This window comes from Acinonyx jubatus, chromosome D4 (assembly GCF_027475565.1).
Source record: "Acinonyx jubatus isolate Ajub_Pintada_27869175 chromosome D4, VMU_Ajub_asm_v1.0, whole genome shotgun sequence".
NCBI lineage: Eukaryota > Metazoa > Chordata > Mammalia > Carnivora > Felidae > Acinonyx > Acinonyx jubatus.
This window is the reverse complement of record NC_069391.1, coordinates 1,172,166-1,190,620: the sequence shown is the minus strand read 5'-3', so window position 1 is coordinate 1,190,620 and position 18,455 is coordinate 1,172,166. Positions and strand designations below refer to the sequence as shown.

The 18,455-nt window shown below is 65.0% G+C and overlaps 1 protein-coding gene, 1 long non-coding RNA gene and 2 other non-coding genes across 8 annotated transcripts; 1 reads left to right on the top strand and 3 right to left on the bottom strand.

The window, feature by feature from the left end:
• The first annotated feature begins 1,956 nt into the window (after positions 1-1,956).
• Positions 1,957-11,879, top strand: DIPK1B (divergent protein kinase domain 1B). Of its 5 annotated transcripts, none has more exons than XM_053204348.1 (5): positions 1,957-2,671; positions 6,854-6,988; positions 9,707-9,814; positions 9,924-10,100; positions 10,703-11,871. In XM_053204348.1, the coding sequence occupies exons 1-5, from the start codon at positions 2,249-2,251 to the stop codon at positions 11,510-11,512; spliced, it is 1,653 nt and encodes a 550-aa protein (XP_053060323.1). In that variant the 5' UTR covers positions 1,957-2,248; the 3' UTR covers positions 11,513-11,871. The 5 variants fall into 5 exon arrangements, with proteins under 5 accessions (XP_053060323.1, XP_053060322.1, XP_026907638.1 ...); XM_053204347.1 differs by lacking the exon at positions 1,957-2,671 and adding an exon at positions 3,365-3,564 and having other exon boundaries at positions 10,859-11,879; XM_027051837.2 differs by lacking the exon at positions 1,957-2,671 and adding an exon at positions 3,373-3,564 and having other exon boundaries at positions 10,703-11,864.
• A 1,106-nt stretch (positions 11,880-12,985) lies between these two features.
• On the bottom strand, positions 12,986-16,026 carry LOC106989566 (uncharacterized). Its single transcript, XR_008290810.1, has 3 exons — positions 15,480-16,026; positions 15,048-15,137; positions 12,986-14,369 (listed from the first exon to the last, which is right to left on the bottom strand). It is a non-coding gene; the product is annotated as an uncharacterized LOC106989566 (long non-coding RNA).
• LOC113596865 (small nucleolar RNA SNORA43) lies at positions 14,063-14,198 on the bottom strand. The gene has a single exon (XR_003417696.1). It is a non-coding gene; the product is annotated as a small nucleolar RNA SNORA43 (small nucleolar RNA).
• LOC113596866 (small nucleolar RNA SNORA17) lies at positions 15,214-15,347 on the bottom strand. Its single transcript, XR_003417697.1, has one exon. It is a non-coding gene; the product is annotated as a small nucleolar RNA SNORA17 (small nucleolar RNA).
• Positions 16,027-18,455: the final 2,429 nt, after the last annotated feature.

Below are 18,455 nucleotides of genomic sequence, written 5' to 3'. Positions count from 1 at the left end.
TATTTGGAAATAGAGTCTTTGAAGGCCAGGTGTGAAGACGCAAAGACAGAGAGGGGACACACAGGGGGACAGCCGCCATGTGACAATGCAGGGGAGAGACGGCAGCGATGCAGCCACAGGCCAAGAAGCACCAAGGATGCAGGAGAAGCAGGAAGGACCCTCCCCCAGAGCCTCCCCAGGGATGGCCCCCCCCACCTCCGTTTCAGACTTCCGGTCTCCACAGCCGTGGCCAATCGATTCCTTTGTCTTCCGCGGGCCGTCTGTGATACTTTGTTACAGCAGGCAGTTATGCCCTAGGAAACCAACGTGGTGTGCAGGGTGTTCCGGTGTTTTTTTGCTCTTTTGCAAAATTACAGATTAATGACGCCCCTTCTGGGTGCTGTGGACTGTAGGAGTAAATGACAGCTGCTGACCGTGTGGGGCCTCTTGTGCTCGCGCATGGCGGGCGCCTGCTCTCTCACCCCACCCACCAAAACTCATCTGCCAAAGCAGCTGGCGCTTCCCAGTCGGGCACGGGCCGCCGTTGCCACGGGGATCCATCACGGCGACACCCCGTGTCACCGATGGGATGCAACACACGGGACTTTGCACTGACGCAGACCTGGTCACTGCACACCAGACCCGACTCCTGCCCAGGGCTGGCTCACCGTTGGGCGGGGGGGGGGGGGGGGTAGGCGGACACCGCCTGGGCGGGCAACCCTAGCTCCTGGCAAATGACTCCATCAGACTTGGACCCTCCCTCAGGCTATGCATCTCGCCTCCGACCTCGCCCCTGCGCTGCTTCTCCAAGCCAAGGAGCTGAGGGGCCGTGGGTTTCGCCTGCAATCTGCAAGGTGCTTCTTTCATCACAAAGGACGCCCCGTGGCGGGCCGGGGCTCGCGGTGGCCGGGCCCTCCACGCGTCCTGCCGCCCCAGCACGTGGTGTTGCTGACCCTTCCCCAGGGTTCGCTTGTGAGGATTTCTGACTCCACCTCTGTGCCCTCTTCCGGCCTGAGCACCAGGGCTGCCCCCAGACAGGCACACGTCCGCTTGATCCCCTCCTGGGTAATGACCAGGACGAAAGGGTGGGGGTGGGGCCGCATAGGTCTTCTTCGGATATTCAGTATTCTACCCGGACCCTCCTGAGCAGGATGCTTTGTCTTTCCTCCCAGGGCACCCTCTGGCCGGCCATGGGACCCATGGGACGCAAAGTTGATGCTGGTCGAACAACCTGGGCCCCCCAGCGCGACTGTCCAGGCCCTAGACCCAAGGACAACCTGGTTGAGGACACTGGGTGCCTGCAGAAATCACTGGCCATCTGCTCGCTGCGATTTTCTGGAACACCAGCCTCCCGGGTGCCGGGGACAGCCGTGCACTGACTGTGTCTCACTGGGAGGACTCAAACTGAAAACCACACGGGAGTTCATCTTTTCCACAAATGTGTTCCAACAACTAGATAGCCATGTGCAAAAAAGCCCAACAAAGAAAAATCCCAAAACACAGAACCAAAAACCAAACTGCTCCCTTGATCTATCTCCTGCACCACGTACAAAAGTTAGCTCTAATGCAATCACTGACGTACATGTAAAAATACAGTAACTCCCCCCCACCCCCATCCACAGGGGATACATCCCAAGACCCCCCAGTGGATGCGGATGGTACTGAACCCTACATGGGCAGACCTATGTTAAAGTTTCATTTGTAAATCAGTGGCTGAAACAGTAACAGTAACTAAAAGTTGAATGGCTGTAGCAATATGCCGTAATAAAGTAACAGGGCTGCGGGCTCTCTGTCACAACATCTCACTGCCCTGAGGGGGCCCCTCTCCTGAGGCTCTGGGAGGATGAGGTGCCCACGTGATGGGATGAAGGTGGCCAGGAGATCTGCCAGAAGGAGGGTCACGTGGTTCTGGACCCCTGCGACGGGTGGGGGGGGGGGAGGGGGGGTGGTAAGCGGCAGACACAGCTGTTGCAAAACCTCTAGAAGAAAACCCAGATGTTTGCACTGCTCAGTTAGGCAAAGATTTCTTAGATGTGACAGACGTGAAATGCACAAACCACAGGAGGAAAAAAATGGGTCACTTGGACTCCGTCGACCTCAGGAGCTTGCGCTCTTTTATGTTACTTCATTTCCTTTTTTTGGGATCCTGCGCTCTTTGAAAGACACTCAAGGGAAACAGAAGACAAGCCACAGACGGGGAGAAAATCTTTGCAGATCACCTGTTTGATAATGTCGCGGCAACGATGATACAAAGGACTCTCAAAGCTCAATGACAAGGAAACAACACAGTAAAAAGAAAATAGGGAAAAATACATTTAAAAACATACACGTTTTAGCAGGGAAGCCATACGGGTGGTTAAGAAGCTCCTGGAAAAAAAAAATGTTCGACATCGTCAGTCGACAGGGAAATGCGGGTCCAGCCACAAAGAGACACCGCGGCGCGCTCGCCAGCGCGGCCAGAGCTCCCGCTCCCGCCAGCAGGTGCCGCGAGGACCAGGACCCGGGGCGACGCCCCGCTGACCCCAGCCCGGCGGAGTCCGGGCTCACATCTCTGCCAGCCTCCTCCGCGCGGGAAGGGAAAACGCACCCTCTCACAAAACCCAAGGCGACGTTGAAGGCAGCCGGGCCCCCGCCCCTGCCCCCCGCCCCCTACCCCCCACTTCCGCGGGAGCGCCGACCGAGCCCGGCACCGGTGCGGGCGCGCGGCTCCGCGGGCACACGGGCGCTCAGTGAATTTCTGGCTTCTGCCGGCGACAGGCCAGACCCCAAGGCTGTCCCTGCTCTCTTCCGTTTATGGGCCGCGGGGGCGCCGATCAGGGCCGGGGCTGCGGGGGCTCGAAGGGAGGGGGCCCGCTGGTGGGGGCGCTGCGAGGCTGCACGCAGACACCCCGGCGGAACCGCGCACAGAGAAGGGCGCACTCACCGCGTTCCCCGAAAAATGGAAGAAGCGGGCCAAGGCTCGCACTGCGTCCGTCCACCCCTCCTCCAGGCCCGCCGGGTGGCTGGCGCCGGACGCCCCCTCCGCGCCCCCACGCGCCCGACCCTCCCCAGGGCGCCCTGCCGGCGGCCGGCTCGTCCCTCCGCCCGGCGGGTCCGCCGCAGCTCGCGGTGACGGCTCGCGGCGACAGCCCCGCCGCCAAAGCCCGGGGGTGCGGGGCCGGGGCAGGGCCGCGGGTGCCCCCTCCGCCACCCGCCCCTCCCCCGCTAGCCTCCGCCGCTCCTCCCGCGCCCCCTCCCCTCCCCGCCGCTCCCCGGCGCCCCTCCCCTCCTCCCCCCGCCCGCGTCTCTCTCCCGGCGCCCCTCCCCTCCTCCTCCCGCGCCCCCGCCCCTGCTCCTCGCCCGCGCCCGCGCCCGCGCTCGCGGCCCCGCCCGGGCCGACGGGCGGAGTGCGCCCTCGCGTGGACGTGGACGCGGACGCGGGCGCGGGCGCGCGGGGAGGCGGCGGCGGAGGGCGGCCGTTGCGGGCCGGCCCGCGGGGCTGAGGCCGAGCCGAGCCGGGCCCGCGCCCGCGGGGGGCCCACCATGCGGCGGCTGCGGCGCCTGGCGCACCTGGCGCTCTTCTGCCCCTTCTCCAAGGGCCTGCAGGTAGGCGCCCCCACCCCCCATCCCCCACCCCGGCCTCCGTGCCGCCCGCGGGCCGGGGGGGCCTGGGGTCGGGACGTCGCGGGCCGGCGGGGGCTGCGGGGTGGCCGCCCCAGCCCGCGGGGCCGCAGAAGCCCCTCCCCCACGGGCGGGACCCCTCCCCCACCCCCCTTCCCAGAGGCCCGGAAACCGCGCCGAGTCCGCGCCGGCCCCTCACTTGGAAGAGGTGAGGTTGGTTTTCCTGTTGTGGAAAACTTGGGACCCGCAGAAACGCCGTCAGAAGGACATAACCTCCCCGTGGGTCGCCTCCCAGCCGGCCCGACCTCAGGGGTGTGCCCTGACCCCACCATGACCTTGGACGAGTCTCCGTCCCCGCCAGGGGGCCGCTGTCTGCGGGGGGAAGCGCAGGCTGCCTTGGGAACCACGGTGGGAAGCCTGTCACCGCTGCTTTGGGTGGTCGGGGCCAGGCCCGCCCCCGAGACCGAAATGCACCTGTCCTCCGCAGCCCTGTTCCGAGCAGCCCACACCTCCCTGGCCTCTGCAGGCCGTCCTGGGGCAAGAGGGTCCCTGCCGTGGTGCGCCCTTGGCCCCGGCCTGGCTGTCCTCCCATCCCCTCCGGGAAGAAGCCTGGGAGTCAGGAAACATTCGGGTTTTGTGTCCGTGGGGGACGCCTTCCCTGCCCACCTGGGCCTCAGGGTGCATCCTGGTCTCCACCCAGCCCTGGGCAAGATGGGAGCTGAGGGGTCTGAGGGCGCACTCCCAGGCCTGGGAAGTGGGGTGTGCCCTCCCCGCCCCCCCACCCCATCCTGAGGGAGGGGCCTTGACCAGGTTGCTGCAGAGGAGGCCCAGAGCTTGACCTAGGTACTGGGACGGTCTGGTTCCCAGGGGTTGGAGCCAGCCCCGCCCACCTGCTATTAAGGGGCTACATTCAGAGCCTCAGTCTCCCTGTCCGTGAAACATCCTTCTGGGCTAGAGGTAAGGGTTGGTGCCATGGTGCGCGTGGGGTGCTGGTGCATGGGTGACGTGGCTGTTACTGACCCCTGAGTGATTCTCCTTACTCCCCAAGTGGCTTGATTAGGAACTGAGGCCAGGTGGGATCGGGGAGCTGCATGGGACTCGCCTGAGAGTAAGCCTGTCCCGCCCCAGGGGCTCACTCACTGGTGGGAGACGGGACGCTTGGAGGGCAGGCACGGCTCCTAGAGGAAGGACCCATGTAACCCATCCAGGACCCAGAGCGTGGGGACCGCATACTGGGAGAGCGTGGAGGGAGTCTGGCAGGACCGAGGTGCTATCTGTGCTGGGCCCTGCAGGCAGGCTCCTGGGCCCACGGTCGCCCCGTGTGCCTGGGTCCGCCCCAGGTCCCCCCCCGCCCCCCCCCGAGGCCCAGCGCTGCTCCGGCCTGTCCTCCTCCTACCCATCAACCTCTGACCCCTGCCCCCAGCCTTCAGGGCCCTCTGGGAGCTGAATGCCCACCCAAGGCCCCGCTCCCTCCACCTCACGGCATTGTGCGCCACCGGCCGGAAGTCTTCTGACCTTGTCCTGCCACAGCGACACCCCCCCAGCTCCCGGCCCCCCATCCACTGTTTCTCTGCTTTCCTGTTTTTCATTTTGAACAAATGTGACGGAAGCAGATGTGGTGGCAGGGACAAGGAGGGCTGAGGCCCAAGCCTTCCTGTTCTTCCCTGGTCCTTGCTGCCCCTCAGCGGCCCCTGGAGCTCCCCGGGGCCCTCCTGCCGCAGCCCCTCCCAGGGCGGGAGCCAGGGAATCGGGAGGTGAGGCCCCCACCCTGTCCTCACTGGAGAGCCGGTGGCCCTGTCTCTCAGCGCCAGCCCCAGCCTTCAGCTAGCCTGGACCCCGGGCTACGAGGACTGGAGGCACCGCCCTGGGGCACGTAGTGTGGCTGGAGGGAGGTGGGGGGGCACGGGGACCTGAAGCTCTGGGCCCTCCTGCTCTCCTGGCCCCCCGGGTCCCAGCCCTTTCCTCTGGGGTTCACCCCCCCCCCGACTGAGACATTGGTAACCCCATCCCCTCAGTTGGCTGCTCTAGGACGGCCGTCTGGGAGGCCTGTGATCTGCCAGGGTCGGGGTGGGGCTGGGAGGTGGTGTCCCTGGAACCCAGGGGTTTGGGAGCTGGGTGGGACACCGATCCCTCAGCCCACCTGCTTGTGCACGGGTCTGGGGCCCTCACGTCCTGCGATTCTGCCCATCAGCTGGGGAAACCTGGCAGAGGGGGCTGAACCCCCACAGAAGCTGTCCCCCCACCCACCCAGACATCTGGGACAGGGCCTCTGGCAGCGGGGACAGGGGCTATTTATCTTATTTATTGTTTACTGCGGGAAAATACACACCATGTGAAGTTTAGCATCTCAACCATTCTTGAGGGCACAGTTCAGGGGCGTCAGGCACATTCGCGCGGTCGTGCAGCCGTCCCCCCGTCTGTCCCCCGAACGTGTTCATCTTCCCAGACTGGACCCTCCCCTCCCCGCCACGCCTGCGGATCCGACTTCTCCAGGGCCTCCTGTGAGTGGGTCCTACAGGACTTGTCCTTCTGTGTGTGACAGGCTCATCTGAGGACAGTGATCTCAAGGTTCATCTGCGTTGTAGCCTGTGTTGGGATTCCCTGCCTTTTAAAGAGCAGATGACGTTGCACGGTGTGGACGGACCCTGTTTTGTTTCCCCTCTCACCGGTCGGTCGACCCTTGGGTTGTGTCTCTCTTTGGCCCTTGGGACAATGCGGCCGTTCTCGTGGGTGTGCGAGGTCGTGTCCCTTCCAGGCTCCCCGGGTGGGGGCTGCTGAGACCCTGCCCCCTGTACCAGCGCCCCCCGGCCCCGTCCCCCGTGCTGGCCCTGGCCCAGCTGGAACTGCCCACTGGTCAGAGGACAGGGTGCACGGGTGGTGATTTTCCACCTCGACCTTGCGCAGAGGTTACAACGTCGTCGTGAAACGAGGGCAAGATGGGACAGAATTTGTCAAAAAAGGTCTTTATTCGTCAAAGTAGACTTGCCTACTCTAGGTGTCCCTTCGGTTTGAAATTAAATCACCCTGCCTGCGTGATTTAAAAGTCTGGGAGCACCGGGCAGCGGCCCCCAGCCCGGAGTGGGTGCGCCGAGGGCGGAGGGAGACTGGGAGGAGAGACGTAGGGAGTGCCCCCGGGTGGTGGGCAGCTTTGGAAGCCGGAGCCGGGCAGGGTGCTGGCCCTGGGGGTGGGGGTGGGGGGTAGGCCGGGAAGGCCGGGGTCAGTGGAGGGGGAGGTAAATGCACCCCGAATGTGGCGCTTCCTCTCTCCCCCCAGGGCCGGCTCCCGGGCCTCCGGGTCAAGTACGTCTTCCTGCTGTGGCTGGGCATCTTTGTGGGCAGCTGGCTGGTGTATGTGCACTACTCGACCTACGCAGAGCTCTGCCGCGGGCACGTCTGCCAGGTGGTCATCGTAAGTGTCGCCTCGTGGGCTGGCGCGGGGCCGGGGGCGGGGGCAGCATGCCCTGGGCCCTCAAGACGCCAGCAGAGTGGGCTTTCAGGTGGGCCCAGGAGCGCCGTGCAGAGCCGTCTCTGGCTGGCTGCGGAAGAGACGGGGTGGCGGGGAGGGGGGGGGACCGTGGGGACGCCACTGCAGGTGTGCAGGACGGCATGGGCTGGCGGCTGGGCGCGTTCACAGAGGTCTGGGGGGAGGACTTTCAGCAGGGAGACTGGGATGGACAGATGTGGGTGGCCTCGAGGGCCCCTCGCTAAGGAAGGCTGTGAAGCATGGTCCTCAGAGCCTCCCGTGGTGGGGAGGGGGGTGGTCACTGCCTGTGGCCTCAGGGAATGTGACGTGTGTGAGCCACTCATGAGCGTGTATGTTTGTGGGTGTGCGTGGGAGGGGAGGGGCGTGACGAGCTTGCGTATGCTCATACACGTGAAGGCACGCGGACTCGTGTGTGCACACCTAGCTCACGCCCTGCTTCTGTGGACACTCGGTGACTCGGGCGGGAGGTAGGGGCCGCGCCAGCCCACGGGGCACCGACAAGCCCCAGGCTCTTCTGACCCCCCTCGGCACCCTGCCTGGCCTTCTCCCGGGCAGTCTGGAGCCCCTGGCGAGCGGGTGGCCAGGGTACTGCCGCCCCCTCGATGGGCCTGCAGGACCCACCCTGGAGCATCAGGAACTCGGGGCTCTGCACCTGCCCCACCGCAGCCGGGCAGCCTGAAAGATGAAGGGGGCCTTGTCTCCGGGGGTGGGGGGTGCTGTGTGGGGCTGAAGCTGGCCACGGGAGGGCTCAGACAGGCCAGCTCTGGCCCAGAGCCCCCAGGGGCCCCAACTGGGAAGGTCCAGACGTGGCAGTGGGGAGGGAGTGGGGGGTCTGGAGGTGGGAGAACCCATGTGATGGGGTTTTCAAGAGTGTTGGTTAAGCACCTCCTCAGGACAGGCCAGCACCGGGCCCCGAGGACACGGTGTCCACACTGGGGGAACGGCTTTCCCATTTCCTGCCTGTTCTCGGTTGCCTCCAGGAACCAGGCCTGAGCTGGGCGCCAGACACAGGGCTCTGCCCTCACGGTCCAGGGGGTCCGGGGACACACGAGGGCAGATTGGGGGGGGGGGCTCTGGGTGGGGAGAGGCCCTGCTGTGTGGACAGCTCGGTGGGCCCGGGGAGCCAGGTGCAGGGCAGGCGACCTGGGGCCCTGGGAGGCCTGTGGTGAGGGTTGTGGAGGGCTGTGGGGGGATGCAGAGTGGCTGGGGTGAGGGTGGTGGGTGGGGCAGGATCAGGCAGGAGGTGAGGGCTGGGGATCTGGCTTAGGGGTGCAGGGAGCAGCCAACTAGAGGGTCAGCTGGTGTTTCTGAGCCTGAGGGTCCGCTGGGGGCCCAGCAGGGGACTGCCCCTCTCCCAACAAGGGGGACTGTAGCTCCTCCCTCCCCCCACCCTCCCCCAGGGTCTCTTGGCTGCTGAGCGCCTGGCCCTCAGTCCATGAGGACGTGTCTGCCTCGTGGGGGTATCTTCTGTCTCGCACAGGCCCCACAGCGTGTGCACGACCACGCGGCAGGGCCACGGGCAGGAGTTCGGGTCAGGTTCTCCGTGGCCTCTGGCTGTCTGGTGGGTACTAGCCTTGAGCCCCTGCTGCGGCCCGTGTGCAGGTGGGAAGCAGGCTGGGAGGCGAGGCGACACGCTGCCCCCTCAGCCTCTGTGGGAGCCCCTCCCCGGGCCCAGAGGGCAGTGCGCCCCCGCCCACCCACCTCCAAGGCCCTGCAGTTCTGTGGGGTTCTGGGGGGTCACACCCATCGTGGCGGAGGGCGTCCCTACGAGGCTGGCGAATGGGATTTTCTTTTCTTCTGCCATCTTGATGACGGCATCGTTTGCGTGGCGCTGCGGCACGGACCCTCCTTCCCGGCTCCCTGAGCTGAGCCACGGCCTCTGGGTTTTGTCCCTGGGCCTGCCCGCCCTCCCCCCCGCCCCTGCACTTTGGGCGCCTCGCTCTCCTTCCTCCAAGCCCAGCTCGGCAAGGGCCTGGGCTCCATGGCAACGGTGATGCACTTCCAGGAATGCACCCCACAAGCTCCGGTGCTCCAGATGGCCGCACCTCCCGCCTCGGGGGGAAGGGCCGCACTCCGTCACCGCTAAGCTTTCCCACCCTCCTCTGGGTCAGCCCAGACCCCCGGGCTTCAGGGGGTCGCAAAGGAGGGGGCCCCACCTGGTTATCGCTGCAAGCGGCTGGCTGGCTGTGGGTCTGGCTAAGCCCCGGGTGACGGACACGGGGAGGGGCCGCGCCAGTGCCCCCAGCTGGCCCCCAGGCTCCCTGTACGCCACCCTCGGGGCAGAGGCGGGGCCCACGCCAGGGAGCAGCAGACTCCCAGACCTGGCAGGTGGGGGGCTGGGTGGCGGGGGGCAGCTCTCAGGCCGCGGTGAGCAGAGGCCCTTGCCAGCTGCTCTGGGGGGTGCCTTGGCCCTCCGCTGAGCCTCAGGTGTGGCCGGAGGCTGCAGGTTGCCGGCTGCAGTGGTGGCGGTGGTGGTGGTACCCTCCCAGAGTGGGTGTGGGTTGAGAACCAGGGGGCACCTGGCAGGTGTAGTGGGGCCTCAAGCTGCCCACCCGGGGTGCCCCACGTGGGTGATGGGGTGAGGACTCGGCCTGGGGAGGGGCCCCACCTCCTCAGGCAGCTCCCTGGTGTCCCCACCCGCAGTGTGACCAGTACCGCAAGGGCATCATCTCCGGCTCCATCTGTCAGGACTTGTGCAACTTGCACAAGGTGGAGTGGAGGGCCTGCCTCTCCTCCGTTCCTGGCTGGCAGGTAAGCCCAGCAGGGTCGCAGGGTCGGGTGTGGGGCAGGCCCTCCGCTCTCTGTCACCCCCCCCCCCCCCACCGACGTCTGCACAGAGGGCTCCTCTGGCCCCGCCCAGGTATACAGCGGGCTGTGGCAGGGCAAGGAGGTGACCATCAAGTGTGGCATCGAGGAGGGCCTCAACTCCAAGGCCAGGTCGGACGCGGCCCCCCGGCAGGAGCTGGTACTGTTTGACAAGCCCACACGGGGCACCTCGATTAAGGAGTTCCGAGAGATGACCCTCAGCTTTCTCAAGGTCAGCTGGCTCCTGCGAGTTGGGTGTGGAGTTGACCCCAGGAATGTGTGCACAGGGCAGGAGGCAGGCTGGGTCGGGGCCGTACCCACCGGACAGGGGTCTGGCTAGACCTCGGCTGCAAGCAGGCGCTTGCTCAGGGGGCCACCCCCTGGGTGCAGAGGACCCGTTCCCTGGCCCGGGGCGTCTGTGGGGGGGGCAGGGAGCTGTGTGTGCATGGGAGGTGGGGGTGGGTGGGAGCAGATGAGAAGTCGCCGGCCCGGCACACCTCTCACCTCTGTGCTGAGGTGCCCACTCCCAAGCTCCCTGAGCACCAGTGGAGACCAGAAAGCCCCAGGAACGGCTCCTGGACAGAGGAAGGTGTGCCAGTGGCCAGGGAGGGCTCCCAGGAGGTGGTGAGAGGTCTTCCCACATCCCTGGGTCGTCCCCTCCTGCTTGTGTGCGCTTGGACGGGCTCTCCCAAGCCGGCCGATGCACGGGGTTCCCAGGGTCTGAACCAAGTAGGTCAAGGCCGGCATCCCACCAGCCTCGAAACCCACCATGAGGTCAAGCCCGCGGGCCCTGAAATGACTCGGTTTCCCTCTCCCTCGGTCTCCGATGTCAAGGCGAACCTGGGGGACCTGCCGTCCCTGCCGGCGCTGGTCGGGCGGGTCCTGCTCATGGCGGACTTCAACAAGGACAGCAGGGTGTCCCTGGCGGAGGCCAAGTCGGTGTGGGCCCTGCTGCAGCGGAACGAGTTTCTGCTGCTGCTGTCCCTGCAGGAGGACCACGCCTCCAGGCTGCTGGGCTCCTGTGGGGACCTCTACGTCACCGAGGGCGTCCCACACGGCTCCTGGCACGGGGCCGCTCTCCCACCCCTCCTGCGCCCGCTGCTGCCCTCCGCCCTGCACACGGCCCTCCAGCAGTGGCTGGGGCCCGCGTGGCCCTGGAGGGCCAAGATCGCCATCGGGCTCCTGGAGTTCGTGGAGGAGCTTTTCCACGGGGCCTACGGGACCTTCTACATGTGCGAGACCACGCTGGCCAACGTGGGCTACACGGCCAAGTACGACTTCAAGATGGCGGACCTGCAGCAGGTGGCGCCCGAGGCCGCCGTGCGCCGCTTCCTGCGGGGCCGCCACTGCGAGCACAGCGCGGACTGCACGTACGGCCGGGACTGCAGGGCCCCTTGCGACAAGCTCATGCGCCAGTGCAAGGGCGACCTCATCCAGCCCAACCTGGCCAAGGTGTGCGAGCTGCTGCGGGACTACCTGCTGCCCGGCGCCCCCGCCGACCTGCGCGAGGAGCTGGGCAAGCAGCTGCGCACCTGCACCACGCTGAGCGGGCTGGCCAGCCAGGTGGAGGCGCACCACTCCTTGGTGCTGAGCCACCTCAAGACCCTGCTCTGGAAGAAGATCTCCAACACCAAGTACTCCTGAGGGGCGCCCCCCTCCCGCCCTCCCGCTCACCAGGGGGCGCCCGGGGCCCTAGCGAGCCACTCCTCCCTCTTCGCCCTGCCGGCCGGGTCTGCCAAGGAGGCCAGGGCCAGGACCGAGGCGGGGTGGGGGCCTGGCCAGGCGGCCGGTCTGCACAGAAGCCCGGGAAGTGGTGTGGAGCCCTTCCCCCACCCCCTGCCTTCCCAGCTCTCCAGACCCCACGACCCGAGGGGCTGTCGAGCTGGACCAGGAGGCTGGGGTGGGGGCGGGGGAGCAGGACGGGAGTACGAGGAGCCTGACCACCAGGGGCTGAAGGACCCTCCCAAGGTTTTGTTACCTTTAAGGACTCATGATGTAAATAAACAGCTTTTCTGTGAGTGCCCCGGAGTCCCTTACCCTGGACCCTAGACTGGCCGTCAGCCACCGGGGCTCAGAGGTAGGGGCTGCGGATGGAAGACGCGTGGCCCCCAGGGTCTAGCTGTGGGAAAAGGCCTCAGCGGGGATCGCGCTGGGGTCTCCTAGAGCCCAGCCACATCCAGCGGGGGGGGGGGCGCAGGAGGAGTGGGGATGGGACCGGGACTGCTGAGGTTACGGCACAACGGCAACGGTGCTCTGGGAGGAAGCGTGGAGCCCAGCTCTGCACGGTTACTGGCAAGCAGCCCATTTTCTGGTTCCCGACCACCCCTCCTGCGGTGCCGGGCTCACAGAACACACTGGAGGAATTTGGTGGATTTCAGTGAACCCCAACATGGAAAACCCACTATCTGGGAGAGTCCAGCATTTTCCCTGCCCCTCCCCAAAGAGAAGCTGCAGGAGCCTGGTACCACTCCCCGCCCCCCGGGGTCCCCACTGTTGAGGAGCCCAGGCCTGTGCAAGGAACTGAGAATGTGCAGGCTGCGACCTGCCCCTCAGAAGGGGCAGGAGCCAGCCCCAGGGTGCGAGCAGGTGGCTCCCTCTCTCGCCTGGGGTCACAGCTTCAAGACCTCTACACGATGATCAGGGACTGACTCTGCGAGCTGCGGTCAGGCACCTCCCTGCCCCAGGTCACTGAGGACAATTCCCGAGGCCTTGGACTTTTGCAGGCCGAACTCCAGGGGGTTATTTAAAACCCTGCCTGGGAAGTGACTCAGGAACTTGGGGCGGACACCCCAGCCCACGCCCTTCTCTAAATGTCACCCGGTCAAACCACCAGGTGGCAGCTCAGCAGAGCAAAGCCACCCCACCCCCATACCCACCGGTGCGTGCGCCCGCCCACCCCGTCGCCACGGGGCCTCCGCTAAGCAAACTGAGAAGCCAAGTGAAGACGGCTATTCAAGACCGATTTAGTCTCGAGTTTTGCCAACAGAGAAACAGTTTTATTGAAAGATAAAAGCACTACATCCTTCAGCTTACTTCACCACCGTTTGCCTAAACCTGTTCCCAACTCCAGCCGTCCTCCCGTGTCTTCAGTGTTAGTTCTCAACACCCGTTCCACCTCTCCTGTCCGGGTTTTCCTCCCTTGTGTGCAGGGGAAATAGTCCACACGCGGCACAAGCAGCAGTTTAGAATCACAGACTCCGGGCAGTTCGAAACCTCTGCTCCCCGCGGGACGCAGTGGCCGGGAAGGAAGAATGAGTACCTGAGACACCCGCGCGGGGGCGGCCTCCGAGCGGGGGCTCCTCCTCCGAAAGCAGAGGCGAGGCTGCTCTGCGCCAACAATCGCTGCATCAAAAGTGGAGGCCCTGGCCCCCCGATGTACCTTGACCCCTTGTCTGTGCTCTCAATCGCGTTTACTTTTCTTGGATTTTTTGGAGTCAGAGGGGACCCAATGAACAGTTCAACACTCCCCGCCTCGCCCCGCAGACCCACAACACAGGACTGCTTTCCAACACGCCAACACTCTGCACAAGCGTTTCAGAAAGCAATGCAAAATACCTTGCTACTTCTCTGCTTTGTATCAGGGAGTGTCTCGCCCTGAGCGGACGGCCTGGATCTCGCCTGGCTGGGCCGGCTGGGCTCTCCGCCTGAAAACAAGGCAGGACAGCCCTTGTCACAACTGCTACCCGAGTGCGGTTTACCCAGACCGCTCCCCTCCACTCGCCAGCACGCTGGTCTGGAGGATCACGTATAGGGTTCTAGGTGGCACTGCGGCGTCTCCTTGGCAGGACAAAGCCAGGTGTGGCCCTCTGGTGTTCCCCCACCCGCCCTCCGGGCCCACCTCCTGCTCTGCTGTCTCAAGGGTCCTTAGAGCAGGGTGTGGGGGCGCAGGGCTTAGAAGCCCCAGCCACTCGGAGCAGCCGGAGTGCAAAACACACTCGCCCAAAGACCTCCAGAAAGCCCTCCCCAGACAGACCTACAGAACGATCGCTTCCAAGAGGGAGACCCTCTCCTGGTCAGTCCCAGCGGGCCAAAGGCTGGCCACACGCTCGCCTCCATGCGCCCCCCATGATGAAGGTCATCTTACACACGAGAACCCGAAGAGCAAAGCGGCTGGCGCCCTGCTCGGCGTTCCCGCTAGAAGCCCGGAGGCAGGTCTACCTGTGGCGCGTAAGCACCGCCTGCGGCAGCTGGCAGGCATGTTCGGCTACAAACCATTCTTAGTGCCCACGGTTCTGAGCACTGAGCGTAGAAATAGCCGCTTCCTCTTTGCCCCAACATCACAGGTGCAGCAGAGCAGCTGTGTCTGTGGTGCCGGGAGGCCCGGCGTCTGAGGGGCACAGCCACCCCCCCGACCCCCAGCAAGGAGGCGGGGGGGGGGTAACACCTCACCTGCTGGGGCCAGCGTCTCCTCTCCACCTCGGTCTGGACGGTGACGGTGTTATTCTGGCCCACGTTCACAGGCTGGCAGTCCCCTTCCTTCCTGGATTAAGGAACAAATACCCTGACCCCCAAAAATCACCGTGTAAAGTTGGCCGCCATTATTACCGTTACCAAATGAGACACCAGCCTCTACCTCTGCGGGACGGTGACAGCCGTCTGGCGAGGCGCGTGGCAGGGAGGCGCTTTCGAGCAGTCTCTCGTCCTGCCTGTCACTCGTGTTTCCAACCCCGGCTGCTACGGACGAGGTGATCCTTCTGAACTTCTCTGCGGTCACCTTTAGGAGCCCCAACGGGCAGCCCGCACTGGCGCCTTAGTGCCCGATGTAGCCGGGGAACCGCAGTGCAGCTGGGAGGGCCTTCTTTCCTGAGGGGTTGCTGCCCACCCCCCCCCCCCCCAAGAGCTACTAACCAATGGACCAGAAAGCCACAAACCAAGGGATGGGCCAGGAAACAGTGCCCTACAATTCTTAACGCCGGAGAAAACCAGGATGGCTGGCCTGTGCCACGGTCTCCGCATTGTCAAAACCCTGCAACTTGACCGCTCACGCAGCGCATCCAACTTGCTTCAGGAGGCAGAGCATGCTAACGCTCTGACCCAGAGTCATTTGAAGCAGGTTAATGGTTAGGGGCCGGTGCTCGGTCTCCCCCAAAGGAAATTTCAGGTGCCTTCATTCTTTTCATCCCCTGGGATGGGGAACCCTCAGCCCTTCAGCAGGTCAGCCTACCTGAAATCCACTCACCTCTTCTGCTCATCCCTGCTTGTCAGCGACCCACTCCTACCTCCTGCTGTCAAAGGCCGGACCGCCTCACCATCCGAGGCCACCCAAGAGCTGCGACACAACGGAAGGGCTTTCACGTGAGGCTCCAGGGTGCCAGGAAGCACATCTACGATCTAGCTCCCTGTCCGCTGTCAGGCTCTTAATCATCCAGACGTTCTGCAGCCGGAACTCTGGGCGTAGACAAGCCTCCCTTCTCTCTGCCGCCGAATGACACAGATATGACACAAACGCAGCCACACCTGCAACGCCTCTGGGGGCAGTGAGCTCTGTGCCGGGAACACCAGCAACTCAAGGATTATTCCCCTGACTGCGTGGATGGTGGACTGGCCCCCGTTCAGAAAACCACGCCACACGTCGGGGCGGACTTGTTCCAGCGCCTCCGCGTCGACTCACCTGAGACCCCAGAACGCCCTCCCAGGTGCTCGGTCTCTAGCAAACTCCCTAGAGAAAAAGGAAAGCAGCCCTTTGTAAAACTCCGGCGAACCCACAAGGAGCCACTTCTCGTGGGCTGTTCTGCTTGTATTCGGCGTCCAGAGACCCTGCCACCAGGCCTACATGTGGCCAGGAACCCCCAAAACCCATTCACCGTCCCCCTCCCCGGTCCCCGCCTAACTCGAGTGTGGAAAACTAAGGTCACTGGCTGGCCGCGTATGGAGCCCGGGGACCAGGTCTAGGAATGCCTGTCCCCACCGGGCCCCCGGCTAAGCAGCGGCATTCACACCACCGCGCTTCGGAAGCCGCCTTTCGGCCACACCCGACCAGGGAATGAGGGGCAGCCGACCCGCTTTTTAAAGCAAAAACAATGCGTGGCGAGAGGCGGGAGGCCACTTCCTCCGAGTCTCAACCCGCGAGGGAGGGCGGCGGGCGCTCAGCAAGGTCCGGCCCGCCCGCCCGCCGCCTGGCCCGGGGCCCGCCGTCCCTTCCGATGCCGGCCCGGCACCGGGGGGGGCACGGCCGCAGCTCGGGTCACGGCTGGTGAGGCCCCGGCGGGGCGGCAGGCGCCCGGGGCTCCGGGAACCAGGCCACGCGCACCACGCTGAGACGCCGCCACCGCCCGGAAAGGACGCGCGCACGCGCGGCGCACCTTTTATAGCGCATACGGCGGCCCGCGAGGGCCAAACCGCGCCGTCCCCAGCACGCCGCCGCAGCGCCCCCTAGCGGAGTCTTCCGGCCTCTGCTGCCGCCTGTCGCTCCCCGGGAGCCGTCCCCAGAGACAGCCAGGCCCCACCGGCTGGAGCTCCCACTCTCTGCCGGCGCCCCCGGCTCGGTCCGCTGCGGGCGGCAGCCCCGGGTCCTCCTCCTGGAGAGTGCGAGCCAGCGAAACGGAGATCCGGTGACCCACGTCCCGTGGGGGGCAGGACTGCAGGAATCGATCTGTGCAAAGCACCTGTCCCGCACCCCGAGAGCGGCCCGAACCTGGGGCCTCCTCTCTGCGAGGCTAGGCTGAGCCGCTGCCGGGCGGCGGGGGGGCCTCTCAGGAAGATCCCCTGCGGGGAGCTCCGCCTTCACCCCCTCGGCGGGGGTCTCCCGGGCGAGGCCTCTCGCCGAGCGGGGCGGGGTCGCTAGGGCACCAGGCAGCGCCCCTCTGCTTCCTCCTGCACCTGGAAGCTTCTGGGGTCGGGTCGGGAAGGACCCTCCACGGATTCATTAGTGGAAGCTTCTGGGGTCGGGTCGGGAAGGACCCTCCAGGGATTCATTAGCCTCCTGGAGCTTCTCCCCAGCTAACAAATTACCGCTAACTGGGGCCGATGGGGCATGGCCTGTGGAGCCGCGGTCAAATCAGGGTAAGTTACTGCTGAGGACTGAGGACGGATCCACAAAGAATGCTACCGTGCCCTGGGGGCAGAGTGGGGAGTCCCAGGGTGCCCCCAGACCTGGCCCGCCCCAGGCATGTCCATTTTTGCCTCAAGCTCGGTTTGGCTGTGAGCACTCTGGGCAGCTCTGGGCTGCTTTGGGGAAGAAAGTACACCCTCCCCGCTCCCCATTTACCTAACAGCCTGCGGGAGGCTCTGTCCCAGCGGGAGGGACCAGCCAACTCTAGCTGGAGGCCTAACTCTGAGGAAAAGAGGAGTTTCTTATGCTCTGGCCACTCGGATCCAGTGCTCCAGCACCCCGGCCCTGTGCCCAGCCCGTCACACTCTGGTCTTCGAAGCAGCAGGCCATGCTGTTGACCTGGGTGACAGTGGCACTGACAGTGGGAGCCAGCTGCCCGTTTCCCTTTTTGTCCCACTGGGACCGGATGGAGCCCAGGTGGTGGCAGGGTGCCACCTTCTCAAACAGCATCTGGGGATCAGGGGGAGTGCCAGCAGGCGTTGCCACATCCCAGAGCTTGGCACCCATGGTCCCCCCAGTTCCAGGGAGGGTCCCTGCTCAGAGCTTGAGCTCAGGAAACTGAAGACATACCTCAAGAGTAGGGGAAGCCCTGGGTTTGTTCCTGCCCACCGAGAACACCCCACACAGGATGACCGGGACCCCACACTGGCCGAAAGGGAAGCGGCATGTCACTTCCTCCAAGCACCAGAAGGCAGCTCCTACCGCCCGCCTGGAGGGGGCAGGGCCATCCTTGCACCCCCCTCCCCACCAGTCCCCTGCTCAGCGGCACACTTCCTGTGGCAGCTGCACTGAGGGCTGCGTTTCTGTCTCCCATGTAGTCAGGTTCACATCAACTGCCTGATCAGTGCTGTGGCCTGAGAGCCTCTTGGGCAGATGCGAGGAAGGCGAGCCTTGGAGCCCCCTCTGTCCCCAACGGGCCAGATCCCATCCAGCTTTATATCTGTTTTGCCTTCTGGAATGGTCACAGCCCATCTGAGTGGATGCATGGCGAGTGTCCTGTCCACAGTCGGAGGATAACCGAGGCCCCAGGGTTAACAACCTTGCCCAGGCCGCATGGTTCGCAACAGTGGAGCCGGGACTGGGACCACGGAATGGCGGGTCTGGGCCGCCGATGCCAGAAGGAGACTCCCCTGCGTCCCCTTATCCAGCTCAGGTGCTCGCTGCGTCCAGCAGCCTGGCTGGGAGGGGACCCCCGGCAGTGAGGCTTCTCTTTACTCACTCCGGTCTCTGAGCCCCAGGAAAAGGCTGGAGGGCCTTTGCTGGTGGAGCTGGCTTTGGGCTGGCAGGTCACATCCTGGACAGAGACAGTGGGTCTTACAGGAGATGACCCCTAGGTCTCCCACTCCGCACGTAGAGACCTCACACCCACTCTACTGCTCAACTGATTTCTCTCCCCAACGTGGACCAGACCCAAGGGTCCCATCACTGTTCCCAATCCCTTATGTCCACACTGCTATGATGAACACCCCCAAAACAACACCTTTGAAAAACTGCGCCAGGGTTTCTCTGCTGATCCTGGGACCAGCCCTGCTGGGG

Coding starts and splice junctions, on each gene's coding strand:
- DIPK1B (XM_053204348.1), top strand. CDS start 2,249: ATGACAAGGAAACAACACAGTAAAAAGAAAATAGGGAAAAATACATTT. Junction 6,989..9,706: donor ACGTCTGCCAGGTGGTCATC/GTAAGTGTCGCC, acceptor CCCCACCCGCAG/TGTGACCAGTACCGCAAGGG. Junction 9,815..9,923: donor CCTCCGTTCCTGGCTGGCAG/GTAAGCCCAGCA, acceptor GGCCCCGCCCAG/GTATACAGCGGGCTGTGGCA.